Source organism: Palaemon carinicauda, unplaced genomic scaffold (genome assembly GCF_036898095.1).
Source record: "Palaemon carinicauda isolate YSFRI2023 unplaced genomic scaffold, ASM3689809v2 scaffold101, whole genome shotgun sequence".
Lineage (NCBI taxonomy): Eukaryota > Metazoa > Arthropoda > Malacostraca > Decapoda > Palaemonidae > Palaemon > Palaemon carinicauda.
Genome location: NW_027168494.1, coordinates 264,023 through 284,986, shown reverse-complemented (window position 1 = coordinate 284,986; position 20,964 = coordinate 264,023). Strand labels below are relative to the sequence as shown.

Sequence of the window (20,964 nt, the reverse complement as noted above, 5' to 3'; positions counted from 1 at the left end):
TATTTTATAAGGAGTAGGATTAGGTTCATCTATCTTAGTATTAAAATAACCTATTCTTTCTCAGGTCTGTGGCCGTGACAAAGAGGTCAAATACTCCATATTCATCTCACCCTACCCAGAAGTTACTATTTCTTCCTGGTCTTTGGAATTTGTCATATTGAATGAATGGTAAGGTGGTGTTTTCCACTCATTTTTGTACAATCATGAAATTTACAGATACATACGGTGTATATGCATGTTCATCTGTAAATAGGGAAAGAAATATAGTTAAAATTAGCTTACTCATGTTATTTGGGAAATACGAAACAAAAATACAGATTTTAAAGAAAGTGGCTGTTATAAAGCTTAAAGAAAGTGGCTGTCATAAAGCTTATTAAATGCTTAAGGTAGTGATGGCTAATTTGTGGCAGAGTACATTCAAAGCTTTAATGAAGTCACTCTAATTTGTTTTCCCATTTTATTTTTCATTTTTTTAAATGCAGTTTTCTCTTTAGATTTCCTGGATCTGTAATGAAGGCTAATGAGAGGCAAAAGATCTTCAAACTTTAATGATATCATTTTATTTTATTCCTTGGACAGGTGTTGATGTTCAGAAATCTGCGCCAAGAAATTGTTAACATGAGAACGGTGAAAGATTTTCATTTCCTGCGGAAGATTCTTATAAACATCTCAATAATTGTTGAAAAATTAGGTTGAGATCGTAATAGGTCATGGTTAATAATTACTGGCAATTTAAAATGAAAAAGGGAGAGATTCGTCAGATACTCACGGCACTGCTGAAAATGCAGTTTATTTCAAACCAGAAGTTCTAGCATAATCATAGAAAAGTAAAGATGGTGTCTGTGACTGGGATTTTAGATAGAGAATGAGTTCTATAAAGGACCACGTTTGACAGGTGACGGACCATCTGTGAATCCTTGAAGAAGCTACACCAAGTGAAAACTTGTTTTCTAAGTGCTTTGATAATGTGGATTTGACAATTACCTGAATGTACTGTGTGATATTCTAAATACTGTGGAATATATATGACAAATAAATCTTATAGGTCCTCCAGGACACACGGTTTCCATGTGTGACAGGACCAGGAAAACAGTGTGCGAATCGAAAGAGAAACTACGGAGTGGGCTCATGCTGGTTTCAAGAACTGTGAGAATTGCTGTTAATATTTGACCTGGTAATCTAACTAACACAAATGTGAACAAGTTTTGAAGAGCATATTTAACAAATTAGTAAACTCATACCGAATACTTATGAATTTTAGCCTGCACTATAGGAAGGAAGAAACTCATGGTGTATTTGTTTTCTGAGAATATTGAAAATATGAAGCAAGTGAAAATTCAAGAAACTAGTGCTTTGCTACACCACAATTAAGAATCTCAAATCATAAGAACATAAAAACTTCTGGTAGAAGGAATTTTGACCACAAACTGCCTGGCCATTCAATAAGATCAGGCCGTACGAGTTTGACAAAAGGAACTTCTGTTGGGCCGATGTTACCATTCTTCCGAAAATTCAATCCAAAATTCAATGGTGAGTGTTCTTAAGAAAATTTGAATTGTATTGCAACCCCCTAGATTATATTCATTTAAGATAATGTGATTTAATTAATTGAATATGCAAATTCCTTCTTAGTGCTAAATGTATGATGAATTTCAGACCATTGTTTAATGTACCGAGCAAATTTTGTAGTATTTTTTATATAAAAGTTTCAATTCCATAGTTTTCTTAGAAGTATCAAATCAAATGGCATTAACCCTTTTACCCCCAGGCTATTTGGAACTTTCCAACCCTTTAACCCCTACGGGTTATTTTTTTTTTTCAAGCACATTTTGCAGTATATTTTTTTTTAAATTGCTCTAACAGCCTTAATTTTTGTCATAGAGAGGTCAGGTTGGTCTCGTTCTTTGGAAAATGCCTGAAGTTTCTCAAAAAGTTATCAAAAATATGCAAAAAAAAATTTTTATAGCATTTTTTTGCAAGGCTGTACCGGTACGTCCATGGGGGTAAAGGGATGAGTTTTGTGAAATGTACCAGTACGTCCTTTGTGGGTAAAAGGGTTAAGCTATTAAAAGGTATATCCATGTTTGCTGTATTCCCTGGATTTTTGGTTCTATTTCAAGTTATTTATTAACTTTTGTTAAAGAAATTTAATGTGGTATGCATGATGGAACAGTGTTATAATTTTATCAAGAACAGTTGATTAAAACTAGATAACAGATACAAGTTTTAATACTATATTTGATATAAGTTTTAACAATAAATTTTCATACAAAAAACTATTGCTAGTCGATTTGGTGTTCACTCAATTTGAAACTGTACTGAGCCCTAACAAATGACATTCCATGCTACTATGCTAGCATTTACTCAACAGCTATTAGTCTAGCATTTTCTACATTGCTTTTACTTGATAGTTTTATTTGTTATTCCCCATTTTCTTTTTACTGCTTAGAAGAGTTTCAAGTTTGATAATCCAGTATTTAAGATTGGCTTTCTATATATGACTTTTATTTGCAGGTTTGTTACTACGGAAGGAAACGTTTGAAGTTCGGAAAAGAACAGTCATGCTGTTAGGATACCATCCACCCCATGCGACACTGAAATATGGAATCTATTGGTAATATGAAAAAGTTACCTGCTAGGGGTACATTGGGCATAAGTGACTTGCTCTCACTGTCGGATGAAAGGATGTCTTCAGGAGACTGAAAACTGATGATCTGTTGAGGTGATAGATCCTCGAAAACGATGGATGTATAAGAACTGCTCGATGTTTAAGAGAATCATGTTATCCGGAAATGATTGTCGAAGGCCTCTACTAAGTAAACAGAAGACAATAGATGCAGAATGTACATTCAATTCGAGGCATTTCAAAATGGATGAAAAGGTCAAGTAAAATATCCTAGTCGCGGATATATATCATGTCTTGAAATTCGACTGTGTAAATGTTAAATCGAGAAAGATGATGTAAATCAGTGACAGAGTTGATAGAGGTCTTTAGATATATCAGTTTAAAGTGTGATTTGTTATGCTCCCAAGAGCAGTGTCCTCATGTTAGAATGGAACGAACTTAGATGACGAGTTTTCAATAAATTCCTGTTAAAATTCAGGTCTTAAGATTGGAGAACATTTTTTGTTCGTCGTAGTTTACAGTGTTTCTCGGACAAGTGCTAATTAATGTAGTTTTCTCCAAAAAATTATTAACGTGGGAACGGTGAAGTTTACGTCAGTTTTTGATGATCTGTTGGAATGACATCAATTACCTAAAATAGTGATTGTAAGCAGTTGTTAAAACTGGATCCATGTGACTTTGTTAATAATACAGTAGTGCATTTAATATTAGACAAGGAATTTTCATCTCTCCAGTGCAAAATTTTTATAACTTGTTGATAAAGCAGGTTAAGATAATAGGTACAGTAATTGCTAACCATTAACAGTAATTTAGACAGTAATTGAAAGGTCACAGACTAGTGAAAACTACCTTATGGTGTCTACTGAAAATGTAATTTGATTGAACCTAGAAAATGGTATAGCCTACTACAGAAAAAGTAAAGATCTTTACTTTAAGGGCTTCTTTTCGGTTCCTATACAGCAGGGGAACCCTACTCTACAAGACAACTTCACAGTCAGTTTATCGTGTCCGTTCGAAAGCATTCAACGTTTCACGCTGCATATTGCTCGTTTATTGTCAAATCCACACTATCAAAGCACTTAGAGAACAAGAAAGTCTTCCGTTGAAACCTTAATATCTTCAGTCTTTCGAATGTCTATTGGGAGTTTATTGTATAATCTCGAGGCCGTATATTTAAAAGAATGGAGCCTACAGTAGACATATATCTATGTTCCGATAATTTGAAACGTTTGTTTGTGGAAGCTACTGTACATCAAGTGAAAATTGTGTAACAAAACTCAAACATTACAGTACAGTGTGGGCTCTTAGTCATTCGGGCCTAGGTATGGAAATCTGAACTGATAATCTTCCTCTAACATCAAAACACGTAAGTGTCTTAAGAAAAGCGTAGATAGTACTCTTGAAACAGCCTGTAGGCCTACCAGAAGGAAAAAAATATGCTGGAGTCTGTGTTCTCTCAGGGATAATTTAAAACATCAAGCAAGTGAAGATCTAAAAAAAATGTTATGTTACATCGCAGCTAAGAACAGAAAATACTTAGACCTACAAAAACATTTTTTGATAAGAGGAATTTTGATCACAATTACATCATAGATATACGAAGACACTTCCCTCAATTTTGTGGGGTAGCCAACATCAAACAAATGATAAAAAGGGGACCTTTCCTCTCTAAGTTCCTCCCAGCCTGACGAGGGACTCAACCTGAACATTTTTGATAAGAAGACTTAAGAACTAAGAAGATATGAAATTAGATATTTGAGATGATGCCACAAGGGAGAGTATGGCAAATGGACCTACATGTGGACAGATATTACGACCCGCAAAATTCATCGTGGATGCCATCAAAATCTATCAATGGTGAGTGTCCTAATATTACAAATTCTTAATCCAATATCAGCTCCTCAGGAGATTATATTCAGATTGGACAAACAATGTGTGGTGTTCATTCTTTGAATATGCAAATCCTTAATGTTAGCATTGAAATAATGAATTGCAACCCAAATTCAATGTAGAGCACAAGTCCTGAAATTCTAAAAGGAAATATTTCTATTCATAAAAGTCACTTATTGTACGATTGACAATTAATTTAGGTGTCGTGTTCAAAGTACATTTTTGGGGTTTAGTAAATACGCATTGATAAAGTGTTCTGGCCATTACACAAATAAGAAATTTCTTCCTAGCATTTTGGTTTTGGTATTATCATGAAGTGTACAAAATGTAATGAACTCTGGACTTTTTAGTGTTAAACCCACTCACTTTTGAAATAGCAAATTTCTATGAACATTGGACTAACTTGCAGAAGATGCATTATGGTTTTAACATCAAAATCACTTTTGTATTTTCCTGTGCCTCACAAAGCCCTGTTGTATCTCTTGTTCCTCTTATAGACTTGATAAAGCCTTTTCTCTTGTATTCCAGAAACCTGATCTAAGCTTTTTAAGTTCACGATATCCATTTGCTCCTTTTTTTTTAAGTTTCTTGATTTGTCAATCACTATTTTTTAATTTTTTTTATTTAGGGTTTTAGAGATTCTTCAGAGACCACAGCATACAAGAAGTCGGATTTGTTTTCTCTACAAGTCAAATCATTGAGATATATTCCCTTACATATACACAAAGTTGTAGATATGTAAGAAAATATCCAGAGCATTGCTGTTTTATTAGCAAGTCAAATGAACGAAAGTACACAATCATTATTGTTGTGGTAGCTTATTGGAAACTTCCCTGCCTGTCAGTCTGTTGGACTGACGTTCGAGATCCGCTCAAACTCGGTAATTTCTGGTAGTGTACAACCTTACCGGCACTGTACTTGTAAGCTAGATATGTTGGCTTGCAGGGAGCCTATAGATCTACCGGTTGAATCATCATCAACCATGGCTGGGCATCCGTGGTCCTAGCTTGGATGGAGAGGGCTCTAACGGTGGTCATGGCTTTAGTTGCTGATCATATGTATATATAGTCATTCTCTATGATATTTTCCAGTCCCTTGCCTCAGCTATTCATGAACGACCTTTAAATTCTACAGGAGAGATAGAAATGAAAGTTAACATATTGATTCAATTGGTAGTGAAAACTTAAGTTAGGACACCAGCAACAAGGTTTACAAATAGTTGGCCTTTATTTAAAAACAAACATTAATAGATTAAATATTCATTACGATCCCAATTAACGACTTGAAATACATTAATCCTCACTGTATCCCATCTTCAAAGTGGTGAGTGGAGTGTACAACGAAGGTAAATCACTCATTTACAGAAATTACTCCCCAATGCAACAAGGGGATTAAAGCTTTCAAAGGAATCCCCGAAGCTGGAGCCATTTTGTGGAGGATTAATTTTATCTTATTTGCTTTAGTTTTGTACGATATTGTTGGCCAGTGGCATTAGGCTACAAGGACTGTTGCCAGTGTGAATTAAGAGTTTTCTCTTGTTTTGGCATTGTTTTACCTTTTTTTTGCTGGGTTACAGAATATGATTGGTGTTTCAGTGTTAAGTAATTTATTTTAGTCTTAATTGTGCTTTTGGTACTGTGTGTGGACTGACGGTGTTGGGTATATTAAAAGGAAATTGTTTTCCGATTATTGGCGAGTTCTCGATACCCTCACGCACCGATGTATACAGTATATTTTTGTGTGTTGTTATTTTTGTCTGTGTCAGATTTATGATCCTCGAGTTTCTTGAGCGTTAAAGATTCAGTTAGCTGCTTGCTAGGCCTGTCCTAACCTATTGCTGAATATATTGTCAGCACCTCAGTCGTTTGGTCCACGGCTCCTTATTCAACATACTCAGAGCAGCCCTAAGAAAGTTTAATTCCTAGGGGTTCCCCCATCCGCCACCCGGGGGACGCGTCTGGTAGGAGTTTTCTCTCCCCCGGAGTCAGATTTATGATATGTGAGTTTTTTTTTGTTTAATAAGTAAGTAATATAGTTTTAAGGATGTTTTGTTTTACTGTTCCCTTCGTGCAATAGTCAAGTTGACGTAAAAGTAAGGGGAAAGTTTGTGTTGTGGGATAATTTGTCTGTCAGAGTGATCAAGGGTGTGGGGGTTTGTTTTTGACAAAATCCCGCCACATAAATTTGGCGCCCGAACAGGGACTGTCGAGGTGGGATTGAAACTGGACTGCTGGACAAGGGTAAAATAGGTTTAGTAATTAGACTTGAAATAATAATGGTATCGAAATGGAGGGAATGGAAGAACAGTTACAGGTTTTAAAGGAGGAATTGCAGTTGTCTAATGAGCAAGATGAGAGGTGGTTGCTGGAGAATGTGAGGTTAAGTTGTGAGAATGAGGAGATGCAAAGGAAACTAAGGGAACTTCAGGGAATTGCAGAGAGAGTGGAAGAGGGTGTTGAGATGAGGATGCGAGAAAATGAGGAACGAATGGAGAAGCGAATGGAAGCTATGATGGGGCAAGTAATGGCGATGATGAAAACTGTCATGGGTGAAGGAGCAGTCGGAGGAGTGGCTTCTGCTTCGGGTAACGGGTTGATGGTGGAAGAGAACGATAGGGTAAGTGATAATGTAATGGGGAAGGTAATGATAGTGATATTGAAAGTAAAGGGACTAGCCATAGTAAGATTGGACTGAAGGGTGATAGGAAGAATGAGAAGAAAGGTAAAGATAATGTGAAGAAAGGTCAAGGTGTGAGTGAGGATGATCATGAATGGGTGAAGGTGGTAAGTTAGAAAAAGGGTAAGAAGGGAATTGTTAAAGATAGGACTTTGAGTGTAGAATAAGATTCATTATATTCAAATGAGGAAGAAGGCAACAAGAAGAGAGTAGCCAGTGAAAGGTGTGAAAGGTTTAATGAATATAGCAGTAGTGATGTATATGACTTATTTAGGGAATATGAAAGGTTTTGTCAGGCTAAGTATGGGGATAGTAAGAGAGTTTGGGCTAGGGAGTTGGGAGAATTTTTGTCAGGATATTTGTTGACGATGTATTGGGCGGATAATGAGTGTAGGAGATGTTGAGTATGAAAGTGTAAAGAAGAGAATAATTGAACAGGTAAAACGTATGAAGGGTAGTGTTAGGTATAAGCGTAAAAATGATTTTGATGAAGCACGAATGAAGGTGGGTGAATCAATCTCGATGTATGTATGTCGGTTTGAAACTTTAGCTAGAGAGAAGTATGGGGACGAAGGAATAAATGAAAATAAGGAACTAATGAAGAAGTTTTTGGGTACAGTACTAGAGAGTGTGTGTGAGTTTATTAATTTGAAACGGAAGGAGAAAATGAGGTGGACTAAAGAGAGATTGACTTGGGATGATATTTTAGAGATAGTAGCGGATTACGATTTGGATAGGTGTATGAAAGAAAGTAAATCTGTGTGTAAGAACTGGATTGGAGGAAAGTGTGCCAGAATTTGGTAGTTTTAGAGATGCTGTTATGAGAGGGCCAATGAGGGTAGCTGATAGTGTAGTAGATAGAAATGTTAGGGCGAGTAATGTAGGAATACCTATGCCGAGAAATGAAGGGTTTAGACAGGAAAATCAAGTTTGGAGAGATAGAAGTGCTAGTCCGCAGCAAGTTAGGTTAGGTAGTGGTATCCGTGAAGAGAAGTGTTATAGGTGTGGGAAGGTAGGACATTATTATTATTATTATTATTATCAAATGCTAAGCTACAACCCTGGTTGGAAAAGCAGGATGCTATAAGCCCAGGGGCCCCAACAGGGAAAATAGCCCAGTGAGGAAAGGAAATAAGGAAAAATAAAATATTTTAGGAATAGTAACAATATTCAAATAAATATATCCCATATAAACTATAAAAACTTTAAGAGAACAAGAGGAAGAGGAACTAGATAGAAAAGTGTGCCCGAGTGTACCCTCAAGCAAGAGAACTCTAACCCAAGGCAGTGTAAGACCATGGTACAGAGGCTATGGCACTACCAAAGAATAGAGAACAATGGTTTGATTTTGGAGTGTCCTTCTCCTAGAAGAGCTGCTTACCATAGCTAAAGAGTCTCTTCTACCCTTACCAAGAGGAAAGTAGCCACTGAACAATTACAGTGCAGTAGTTAACCCCTTGTGTGAAGAATTGTCTAGTAATCACAGTGTTGTCAGGTGTATGAGGACAGAGGAGAATCTGTAAAGGATAGGCCAGACTATTCGGTGTCTGTGTAGGCAAAGGGAAAGAACCGTAACCAGAGAGAAGGGTCCTATGTAGTACTGTCTGGCCAGTCAAAGGACCCCACAACACTCTAGCGGTAGTATCTCAACGGGCGGCTGGTGCCCAGGCCAACCTACTACCCATAAAAAGAACGAGTGTAGATGGGCATTAGGAGCATGTTTCGGGTGTGGAGAGACAGGGCATCGTATTAGCAACTGCAAGAGAGAGAAAGTGGTTAAGTGTTATCGGTGTGGTGCAACTGGGGATATAGCAAGTGGATGTAGGAGTAATCGTACAAATGTGATTTGCGATAATTGTGGTGAGGATGGTCATTATGCGAGGATGTTCCAGGAGGAGCGTGCTAAGTGTACTGAATGTGGGGTGAATGGGCATGTAGCAAGGGTTTGTAGGAAGACCGGATTTAGTCAGCCAGGATGTTTGGGAAACTAATTAATCAGAGGGTTCAGCTGGGTGAGTCCTCGTGTGTATGGGGAGTGAATGTGATGCATGTTCGTGAGGGTTTATTGCATGAAGATGTGATGGGGGAAAGAGCACATGATTGCATGAGTTGGAAAATGATTTTTAATGGTGTAGAGTTGGTTGGTTTGATTGATACTGGGTGTGGTGTCAATTTAATGTTTAGGAATGCATATGATAAGGTAAAAGAGGTTGGTGAGTTTAAGGGATGTAAGGGTGAAGTAAAATGCATTGGTAATTTGCATATGCCTGTGCAAGGCAAGTTGCGGGAATATGTTATGATTGGGGCGCTGATGATGGAAGATAATGATTTTTATGTGGTCGAGGGAGCGAATGAGAAATATGGCGTACTGCTTGGGTATAAATTTCTGAAAAAATGTGGTATGATTTTACATCCAAGTGTGAATATGATAGAAATAAAGGGTAAGGGTAATATTTGTGAGGAATTTTATTTAAAAGAAGACGGCAGAGTGAGTACGAAGGTGTGGAGGGGAATGCCGTTGATAGCAAAGGAAAGTGTAAAGTTATCGGGTAAGAAAGGTGAGGCTGTTGGCGTAAAAGTTGCCTGGCCGAGAAGTCTGGGAATTTCCAATAGTGACAAATATGAATTTGTAGTGGAAGGTATGGAAGCAGGTAATTTGGTGAAAACGAGCGCGTATATATATGATGGTGTTATGAATATGCAGGAACCTCAGGGTATGTAAGTTTGTTGTCGAGTGATTGAAGGAAGAGAGTATGTGGTATACGTGAGGACGATTGCATGGGATGTATGTATACACTGATCAATGTAGAGGATGGAAGATATGTTAGGGCGAGACAGGTAATGGCTGGTAAGGTAAAGAACGATGACAATTGGGATTACGATACGTTGAAAGAAAGAATCAAGTTAGATGAGAGTATAAGTGAGGTCGAAAGGGAACGATTGCTCAAGATGTTATGGGATAAGGGGAGAGTTATGAGTCTCGGTGACGATGATTGGGGGGGTCAGACCTGCGAGAATTTAAAATAGTTCTCAGAGATGATACCCCCATACATCAGCGTCCCAGGCATTTTTCTCCGCCTATTGCCAAGGAGATAGAGGAGCAGTGTCAGGAATTATAGTGTATGGGTATAATAGAAAGGAGTGAGAGTGCCTGGAGTAGCCCTATTGTCCCTGTACGAAAGCCTGATGGAAGTTTACGCATGTGTATTGATTATAGGAAGGTGAATGAAGTGACTGTTAAAGGACGTTTTCGAATGAATGTGGTGTCTGATTGTGTTTATAAGATGCATGGAATGAAAGTTTTTACTAAATTAGATTTGGTGCAGGGCTATTACCAGATGCCTCTGGCAGAGGGGAGCAGGCCCATTACGGCATTTTCGAGTAGTAATTGTCACCATCAGTTTAGAAGATTAAGTTTTGGCCTTGCTAATGCGCCTGCTGCCTTCCAATGGGCGATGAATGTTGTTTTGGCTGGGTTCGATCGACAGAAGGTGACTTTTTATAGATAATATTCTGATTGCGAGCGAGACTGTTGAGGAATATATGCAGTTGCTTGAGGCAGTGTTGAGGCGGTTAATTGAAGTTGGTGAGAAAATTAAGCTTGAGAAGTGTACGTGGTTGGCCAGGGAGGTGAGATTTCTTGGGCATGTAGTGGGTGAATCTGGTATAAGGAAGAGCGACAAGTTTGTGAATAAGGTGCGAGAATTTCCACGTCCCCAGACTGTGCGTGAGTTGCAAGGTTTTCTTGGTTTGGTTGAGTTTGGTTGCAAGTTTGTTAAAGATTGTTCAGGTATAGGGAAGCCTTTGAATGAATGGACGGGTAAAAGGAATAGTACGAAGTTAAAATGGGATGATCAGATGATAGAAGCATTTGAAAGGTTGAAGGATGAGGCCACAAAAGACATCACTTTGGCATTTCCAGACTATAGTGAAAATGCAAATACAGTATGCTAGAGTTGTGTACGAATGTGAGTGGGGTTAGTATGGGTGGTTGTTTGGTTCAAATGCAGAGGAATTGAGAGTAATAGCGTATGTTAGTAAAGCATTTAATAAAGCTGAGCAGAAGTATTCGACGATTGACAGGGAATTGGCTGCAATACGATTTTGTGTGAAAGCATTGAAAGTATTTTTGTATGGTGTAAAATTCATTGTGCATACTGACCATCAGGTGCTAGTGTATATGATTAGGAAAGAGAGTGTGAATGCAAGGGTTGGTAGGACAATAGAGGCCTTGAGTGAATTTGATTTTAGGTTAGAATATGTACCGGGAAATAAAAATGTGATAGCAGATGCAATGTCGAGGATGCATGAGAGAATGGAAAATAAAGAGAGTAATCAGAATTCTGAAAGGTTGCCTGAAGGTTTAATGGCGCTCGAACAGGGACTGGCCAGATAGTATTACATTGAATCCCTCTTTGGTTCCGGCCCCATTTTGCCTTATACATATACACCGAATAGTCTGGCCTATTCTTTATAAATTCTCCTCTTTAGTCATACACCTGACAATGTTAAGATAAACGAAAAATTCTTTACTCAATGGGTTAACTACTGCACCATAATTGTTCAATGGCTACTGCCCACTTGTTAAGGATAAAAGAGACACTTTAGCTATGGTAAGTATCTCATTTAGGAGGAGGACACTAAAAAATCAATCCATTATTCTCTAATCTTGGGTAGTGCCATAATCTCTGTACCATGGTCTTTCACTGTTTTGGTTTAGAGTTCTCATGTTTGAGGTTATACTTGGCCATACACTTCTATTTGTTTACTTATTTCCTTTTCTCACTGAGGTGTTTTCCCAGTTGGAGTTCTTTGTTTATGTCATCCTACTTTTCTATTAGATTCGCGAGTAAGTTCTAGACGAATTAGATGCCCAGGTGTCAGCACGAAGAAACTCGCTGAGGGCTGAGATGTCCGTGAAGATCATATCTCCGGCGTACACATGTCAAAGGAAATACTATAAAGTCCAAGGAGCCATCCCCACCCCCTTGCCACTTGACCCTGTGGTGTCTGCTCTAGTGCATGGTGTACCAGCAAATTAATTGTCCTCCCAATCTATTGTCTTTGCAGTCTCTGACGCTTAGAATGTGAAGTGCGTGGCTATGGCGACCTTTGAGGCAGTTTCCTGGGTGGATGGACCACTGGTCGGGCACTGTTGGTTTCCTCGCCAACACAGAAGAACTCACACATCCTAACAAGCATGATACTTTAAAGAACATTGTCCTCATCGGAGATATGGCATTGGAGTTCCTCGCTCATCAAGGTGCCAACCAGTAACTAACTGGCTCCTAAAGAGATTTGATGGTGTGGCCTCCAAATTCCGGAGACAGATTCTCTGCATGCATGGAGTGTTACAACTAAGAAACATTTCCATCAATGGTCACTCCATGTTCCCAACAGAATTTGTTTAGACAGTACCCGAAAAGTGGAGGGGACTCCCTTCTCCACCATGCTGTATCTTTTAGGTAGCCACAGGTCTTGTCCATCTCTGGCCAACAAAAATTGTCACCTATAGCAAAACAAGCGTATAAGGGGATGTCGAAAGACGATTCTCGCTCAGTACAGTCCACCTCCAGGCAGGGAACACAGCAGCAGGTGCCCATTTCAAATAGACAGTGCCGAGGGCACGGTCAACGAAGAGGAAAAAGGTAAGGATGACGCAGGCACCTGGGCGTGGCCAATCCTCCCACAGCAGCACAGGTGAGGTGATGCATACAGCTCAGAAGTTGGAGGTGGTTACATCATGGAGCTGAATAACGGGCGGTGGATGTATCGCGCTTCAGATAACATGTACCGTTCATCAGCTCTCCCCCTACTGTGATTCCTCCATTGACGATGTTATTTTCCTTTCGTCAGGGGTCAACGAAGGACCTCTCTCTTCGGTGGAAGTTCAGACCATTACCATTAGGGTTCTTTCCAGGAGGTCATCAATGGGTCCCCAGGCTTCTTCAGTTGACTCTTTCGTGTCAAAAAGGCATCTGGAGGCTGAAGACCTCTTGAGAGTTAAATGAGTTAGTTGTGTAAACTCGATTCAAAATGGGGACAGCAGTCATGGTCAGACAGGTAATCAGATCATTAAACTTTATGGTGACAATAGACCTGAAGGATGTGTACTTCCAGATCCTAGAACAGCCCACCTCAAGGAAGTACCTCTGGTTCGTCATAGCGAACAAGGTGTATCAGTTCAGAGTGCCATGTTTTGTTCTTTCAGTGGCAATGGCACCACAAGTTTTCACCTGACTGTTCTCGCTGGTATTGGCCTTGGCTCATGCCAACAGAATCGGTCTATTACGTTATCTAAACGATTGGTTCTCTTGCCCAGACAAAGACTTATATATATAGGGAGGGTAATAAAGATTGACTCTGTAAATTGAGAGAGGTCAGTTCTCTTTCCCAGACAAAGACTGATTATATAGGAAGGGAAATAATTTTGACTCTGTAAATCAAGAGAAGTCAGTTCTCTTGGCCAGACAAAGACTGATATATCTAGGAAGGGAAATGAACATGATCCTCAGGATACTTATCTCATCACAGGATCGTCTGGCTTTCCTGAGGAAGGTGCCCCTCTCTCTCCTTCAACAATCTCAGCTGCTGGCACATCGGTGGCAGAGCCTCCTTGCATCCTTGAAATGCCTCATTACGAAAGGACATCTCCGGATGTGTTCCATTCAGTGGCAACTGAAGAACTACCAGTCTCAAGGTAGTTACTCTCCCTAACAGGTTCTGATAGGGGAAGAGCCGAAAAGAAACGTGGAGTGGTGGTTAGGCAAGACCAATCTCCTAATGGATTCAGCTCCTCTCACCCTCTCCAGAACTAGACTGTTCATGATGCATTAAAGGAAAGGTGGAGAGCATTCCTCTTGCAACATCTGTTGTTAGGACAGTAGTGAGACAAAGATTGTTGGTGCCACATAATGTTACAGCTCAAGGCAGCCCTGTTGGTCTTGCAACACTTTTGACCTTTCATGACTGGTGACTTAATGGTGTTGATGAGTGATAACACCACAGTGGTGGCTTACAGAAACAAATTAGGAGGTGCTGTTTCACTGCAGCTCTGCCAGTTAGGAGTGGAAATTTTGGAATGGGCTGGGGACATGGCTATCACCTTGTCGGCCCACTTCATTCCAAGCAAAATGAACATTCTAGCTGACAAGTTGATCAAGAGGATGCAAATAGTTTGATCCAAGTGGTCTTTGCATCCTCAGGTAGCGAACGAGATTATGACTATGTAAGGTTCATCAACATTTAGACTTAGCAAGGGTTGGGTGGGGGGGGGCAGTGCTTCCCAGCTGCCAACTGGTAACTACTGATCAGTTCTTTACACCTTGTTATGAATTTTAACAGCCATGTACTACAGTTTCTTGGTTATCTCTCTAATATAAAGGACTCAGGTTTGTACAGTTAGAAAAAATACAAATTGCTTTCAAAGTTGTCAATTATTTCTTACTTTTTAATAAGAAAGACATGACAAATTTGAAAGTAATTATAATAGTACAGAAAGTCCTCAACCTAAAAACTTAGTAGGTTCCAAGTTGAATTATATGTAAGTTGAATTTTGTAAAATTTTGGCCTGGGGTAGACTTCACCCATTTCACATGCCTATAATTTTCTGCGGAAAAGTCAACAAAGTCCTGTTTCATATGGCAAATACCGCCTTTCTTACTGCAATAAATTATATATTGTTTTATTTCAGTACAGTACTTCATTATGAGTTTTTGACTCGATATCTGAATTTCAGTTAGAAATGTCGTCTTATATCCCAATGTTTATAAGTTCAGGACCTGTATCTACCTTGTAATCTCAATTTTATGATTATATTAACCCTTTTACCCCCAAAGGACGTACTGGTAAGTTTCACAAAACTCATCCCTTTACCCCCATGGACGTACCGGTACGTCCTTGCAAAAAAATGCTATAAAAAATATTTTTTTCATATTTTTGATAATATTTTGAGAAAATTCAGTCATTTTTCAAGAGAATGAGACCAACCTGACCTCTCTATGACAAAAATTAAGGCTGTTAGAGCAATTTAAAAAAAATATACTGCAAAATGTGCTGGGAAAAAAATAACCCCTTGGGGGTTAAGGGTTGGAAATTTCCATAGAGCCTGGGGGTAAAAGGGTTAAGTTTCTGCAAAAGAGGACGGTTGCAATTTGAGTTAGTTACAGTTAGCATTCCTGGTACACCTCGCTCTGAGGAGGTGGCCGTTTTTTCAACATTACTGAGAGGAGAGTGTGTGTGTGTGTGTAGCCCCGCCGACCACTAATGTCACCAATCCCTACACTATTCGTTGGTTACGTGACTACAGTAAGGGAATGACACTGCACTTTTTCAGAGTGTGGTGTGCCAAGAATTCCTATATCCAACTATACCTACATTGAAATGCCATTGATCACAAAATAATATTAATTGCGTCTATCCTATCTTGTGAGTCTTGTAGTACAGTAATAGGAGCTAAGATTTTAGATGTTTGAAGCTTGGTCAACCCCATTGTTCTGATTTTAGAATATTTTTAAGCCGATGGATTTTAGATTATAATGACTTAAATTTCTTTTTCATTCCAGAAAGTTATTGCCTTTTTTCCAAGACAAATCTTGAAGTTCTAATGTGATGAAAGTTCCTAGGGAAGATGCTTTGTAAAGTTCCTATGGAAGATGCTTTGTGAATTCTTAAGGAGATGATCCATGCTCAGCACTGATAAGGTAGGTTTTCATTAATAACTGTTGAAGATTATTCGTTAAGGGAAGTGTTTTAGTAAGGTATTTACGTTTCATTTAAAAGGAGTCAAAAGTACGGGCATAGAAATGAAATATTGTATATTAATGAGGTCTTGAAATTCAATGTGAAATGTAAGGTTGTCAGTTATTATTGCCAGTAGTTTGTCAAATATTCTAGAAATTTGTGTATTCATGTGTGCAGAGTAACTTGTAATTGCACGAATAGAATGACTTAAGGAAGTAGAATTTATTAATATTCATAACATTGATGTGCATGTGCATGAGTGTTGTAATTCAAGGGGTATTAGTTTGTTGAGTGTGGTGGGAAAAGTGTATGGTAGAGTACAGTACTGATAAATAGGATTAATGATAAAACAGAGAATGCAATCTTGGAAGTACAGGGTGGTTTTAGAAGAGGTAGGGGTTTTATGAATCAGATTTTTACAGTTAGGCAGATATGCGAGAAATATTTAGCAAAAGGTAAGGAGGTGTATGTTGCGATTATGGATCTGGTAGTAAAGCATGTGTTAGGATAGGAAATGAAGTGAGCGATTGGTTTCCGGTAAGAGTGGGGCTGAGACAGGGATGTGTGATGTCGCCGTGGTTGTTTAACTTGTATGTTGATGGAGTGGTGAAAGAAGTGAATGCTCGAGTACTTGGACGAGGATTGAAACTGGTAGAATAGAGTGACCATGAATGGGAGGTAAATCAGTTGTTGTTAGCGGATGATACTGTACTGGTTGCAGATGCTGAAGAGAAGCTTGACCGATTAGTGACAGAGTTTGGAAGGGTGTGTGAGAGAAGGAAGCTGAGAGTTAATGTGGGTAAGAGTAAGGTTATGAGATGTCCGAGAAGGAAGGGTGGTGGGAGGTTGAATGTCATGTTGGATGGAGAGTTACTTGAGGAGGTGGATCAGTTTAAGTCCTTGGGGTCTGTTGCAGCAAATGGTGGAGTGGAAGCAGATGTATGTCAGAGAGTGAATGAAGGATGCAAAGTGTTGGGGGCAGTTGAGGGAGTAGTAAAAAGTAGAGGGTTGGTCATGAATGTAAAGAGAGTTCTGTATGAGAAGGTGATTGTACCAACTGTGATGCATGGCTCGGGGAATGAAAGCGACGGAGAGACAGAAATTGAATGTGTTTGAGATGAAATGTCTAAGGAGTATGGCTGGTGTATCTCGAGTAGATAGGGTTAGGAACGAAGTAGTAAGGGTGAGAATGGATGTAAGAAATGAGTTAGCAGCTAGAGTGGATATGAATGTGTTGAGGTGGTTTGCCCATGTTGAGAGGATGGAAAATTGCTGTGTAAGAAATGAGTTAGCAGCTAGAGTGGATATGAATGTGTTGAGGTGGTTTGGCCATGTTGAGAGGATGGAAAATTGCTGTCTGCTAAAGGAGGTGATGAATGCAAGAGTTGATGGGAGAAGTACAAGAGGAAGGCCAAGGTTTTGGGTGGATGGATGGAGTGAAGGAAGCTCTGGGTGATAGGAGGATAGATGTGAGAGAGGGAAGAGAGCGTGCTAGAAATAGGAATGAATGGCGAGCGATTGTGACGCAGTTCTGGTAGGCCCTGCTGCTTCCTCCAGTGCCTTGGAAGACTGCGGAGGTAGCAGCAGTAGGGGAGTCAGCTTTATGAAGCTTCATCTGTCGTGGATAATGGGGGAGAGTGGGCTGTGGCACCCCTAACAGTACCAGCCGAACTTGGTTGAGTCCCTTGTCTGGCTGGGAGGAACGTAGAGAGGAGAGGTCCCCTTTTTTGTTTCATTTGTTTGATGTCGGCTACCCCCCAAAATTGGGGGAAGGGCCGTGGTATATGTATGTATGATAACATTGAAGTAGAGATAAATACAATAACCAGGAAATGGGAAATCCTTAGTCTTTGTAAGACCATCCTTATGATATTTTACCAATAAGTCTGGGTTCATTAATGTATTATATAAAGTCTGATATTCAACAAGTACAGAGATAAAGTAAGTGAGGGTAGTAAGCAGCTTGTTATCTGAAAATGACACCTAATTTGGGGAGTATTATCATCATTATTACTAGCTACGCTACAACCCTAGTTGGAAAAGCATGATGCTATAAGCCCAATGGCTCCAACTGGAAAAAATAGCTCAGTGAGGAAAGGAAACTAAGGAAATAAACTACATGAGAAGAAATAACAATCAAATTAAAATATTTCAAGATCATTAACAACATTAAATTAGATCTATCATATATAAACTATAAAAACTTCATAAAAACAAGAAGAAAAACAAGATAGAATAGTGTGTAGCATGCCTGAGTGTACACTCAAGCAAGAGAACTCTAATTTAGGTCTGGGATAATATTTTACTAAATGTGAGAATTTTTTAAATATTCCGATAAAATTCATAACCAGGTTCATGCAATAATAATAATAATAATAATAATAATAATAATAATAATAATAATAATAATAATAACAATTTGATCACAGACACTAGTATATGATAATGTAATACTAAAAAAAATAACCTTCGACTAGCAAATTTTCCATCATTCTCCAATTCAACATTTTTCATAACATTTAAAAACTATATATAAATAATTTAAGAAAATCATTCTTTATTAATCACTGCAGACATAAAAAATCAAAACCTTTTACCTCTTTATACGAGGATTCTAATCTTATGCTTGAGGTCTTGTTAGTGGTTATGGCTACTTATCTTTGTCATAATACCTGGTAATACATGACACAATTAACTTGTTTCTTTACTCCACAGAGAATCGTTTGAGGAAAAAACTGCAGTGGAAAAAGTGGTGATAAGAAAATTGCAATTTATATCTCAAGATCCCAAGAAAATTCGGAAGATTCCGCAAAATAGAAGAAAAAAATCGAACATTGTCTCTAGCAAAATTTTTTTTTCTAAAATGAGCCAAATATGCATTTTAGGTCATAATAGGGGATCCTCCTGTGTTATTGCTAGCAGGATTACTATAGAATTAAGATTTAAGTAGCTTTCTAGTATTAGTTTATTAGAGCCATAAACTTATGGGATAAAATAGTTCATTAAGCTTCAATAGACTTGATAAACATAACATCTAGTATCAGCCAGTCTTAAGAACTGTATCAAGATACTTTTATCCAAATTAGTCTGGTAGATATCAGGTATATTGGCCATTTGAAGATGCATAACTATTCAAAAGTGATATGTGGAATTAGGTAATATAGTTCATTCAGTGTTAGTTTTAAGCTGTAGAAAATCAGAAGTTATCTGATGTAGATTCAATGTATATGCAATTATCACTAGCAAATTTTTTAGACCAGTAAGGTAACTTAACCCTTTTACCCCCGGGCTCTTTGGAAATTTCCAACCCTTAACCCCCAGGGGGTTATTTTTTTCCCAACACATTTTGCAGTATATTTTTTTTAAATTGCTCTATCAGGCTTAATTTTTATCATAGAGAGGTCGGGTTGGTCTCATTCTCTTGGAAAATACCTGAATTTTCTCAAAAAATTATCAAAAATATAAAAAAAAAAATTTTATAGCATTTTTTTTGCAAGGACGTACCGGTACGTCCATGGGGGTAAAGGGATGGCTTTTGTGAAACGTACCAGTACGTCCTTTGGGGGTAAAAGGGTTAACATAATTGATGGTAGTTTTCCTGCAGTTTACGTACATAATAATACGTTTTGTGATAGTTATGGAGATTAGGTTTAATTTTTTGCAAAAATTTTTTTTGCGAAGGTTAGGGATAATAGTGTGACATAGAACCAGCCAGGCCAAAGTTAAGTTGCCTAGCTAAGTATTGGCAAAATGAATGATAATTGCAAATAGTTTTACGTTTTCATATAGTTGAACTAGATTTGAAATGATAGGTATTTTTAGTTAGGGCATTCACGGCAAAAAATCAGTTATGGCAACGCTTTGAATAATTTTGAGCTGCTTCATTTGTAATGGGCCTTGTCAAAATTCAGTTTGATACAAGCGACACATCAGACTGTAAATCTTAGTTACAATCCCTGATGGGAAACATTCAAGAGATTTTAGGGACAAGTGGATAGATTTGCCATAATTTTCAAGCATAAGATAGTTTACGTAGGTTAGTTTTAAGTTTGCCATGAAAATTTTGCATCTTGCTTAAACTTTGTGTACTGTTCAGAATAGTATAAAAAGCATTATTATCATGGCTTCTCGTCATATTTCAAGACACTGTGGGCGCGTGGATGTATGTTCCAGGCTGAAAATGTTTCTTTAAGTAAGTTTGGTAAATTTGGGTATAAAAGGTACGAACCCTTGAGCAACCTTGACTGAAATGGTCAACTGACAAAGGCACGTTTGGTAAGCAGGGTATAAATTAGGAAATCCTCCTAATTGCGCATATTTAAAGGGTGTTTGGTATGTTGATAATCATAGTGAAAACTCAAAGATTTTACCCTTACAATTGAGTTTCAGTACTGTGTGTGAATTACCTAGGCACAAATTGAGAGTGCTGCTGCTTAACCCTTTAACCCCCAGGCTATTTGGAAATTTCCAACCCTTAACCCCCAAGGGGTTTTTTTCCCAGCACATTTTGCAGTATATATTTTTTTAAATTGCTCTAACAGCCTTAATTTTTGTCGTAGAGAGGTCAGGTTGGTCTCATTCTCTTGGAAAAGGCCTGAATTTTTTCAAAAGATTATCAAAAATATGAAAAAAATAATTTTTATAGCATTTTTTTGCAAGGACGTACCGGTACGTCCATGGGGGTAAAGGGGTGGCTTTTGTGAAACGTACCAGTACGTCCTTTGGGGGTAAAAGGGATAATAGCAGTATTTTACCACTGTTTAATTGAAGTTGCTATTAGATCGATGCCTTAAATTGTAGAGGATATCACACAGGAATTAATAAGCAACTAGATTTAAAATGCTTATTTTAGTGTAATTCATTTTTGACGATAGTTTTAACTACTCAGTTTAGCAACTAATTCAAAATCAGAGAAAGTTTGAGGAATTTTAAAAGTAGATGACTATGTCTTGGATATCTACAAAAATAGATAAGTATGTTCTAGTTAATATTACATTGATACATTTTGCTTTTTAAGAATCTTAGAAGCT

At 38.2% G+C, this 20,964-nt stretch overlaps 1 protein-coding gene and 1 long non-coding RNA gene across 4 annotated transcripts in view; both read left to right on the top strand.

Moving 5' to 3' along the window:
- Positions 1 to 15,833, top strand: part of LOC137635205 (clumping factor A-like) — a 27,069-nt gene extending 11,236 nt beyond the window's left edge. For 2 of the 3 annotated variants that reach the window (XR_011042613.1, XM_068367667.1), the window contains exons 2-5: positions 65 to 168; positions 580 to 1,530; positions 2,515 to 4,483; positions 15,757 to 15,833. Coding sequence is in view for 2 of the 3 variants with exons in the window: in XM_068367667.1 (XP_068223768.1) it covers positions 65 to 168; positions 580 to 586 (111 nt within the window). In the remaining variant the exon portion in view is untranslated. The remainder of the gene's footprint in view (positions 1 to 64; positions 169 to 579; positions 1,531 to 2,514; positions 4,484 to 15,756) is intronic. The other variant, XM_068367666.1, reaches the window with a different exon arrangement.
- On the top strand, positions 15,831 to 20,964 carry LOC137635206 (uncharacterized). The gene is made up of 2 exons (XR_011042614.1): positions 15,831 to 15,894; positions 18,650 to 20,964. It is a non-coding gene; the product is annotated as an uncharacterized lncRNA (long non-coding RNA).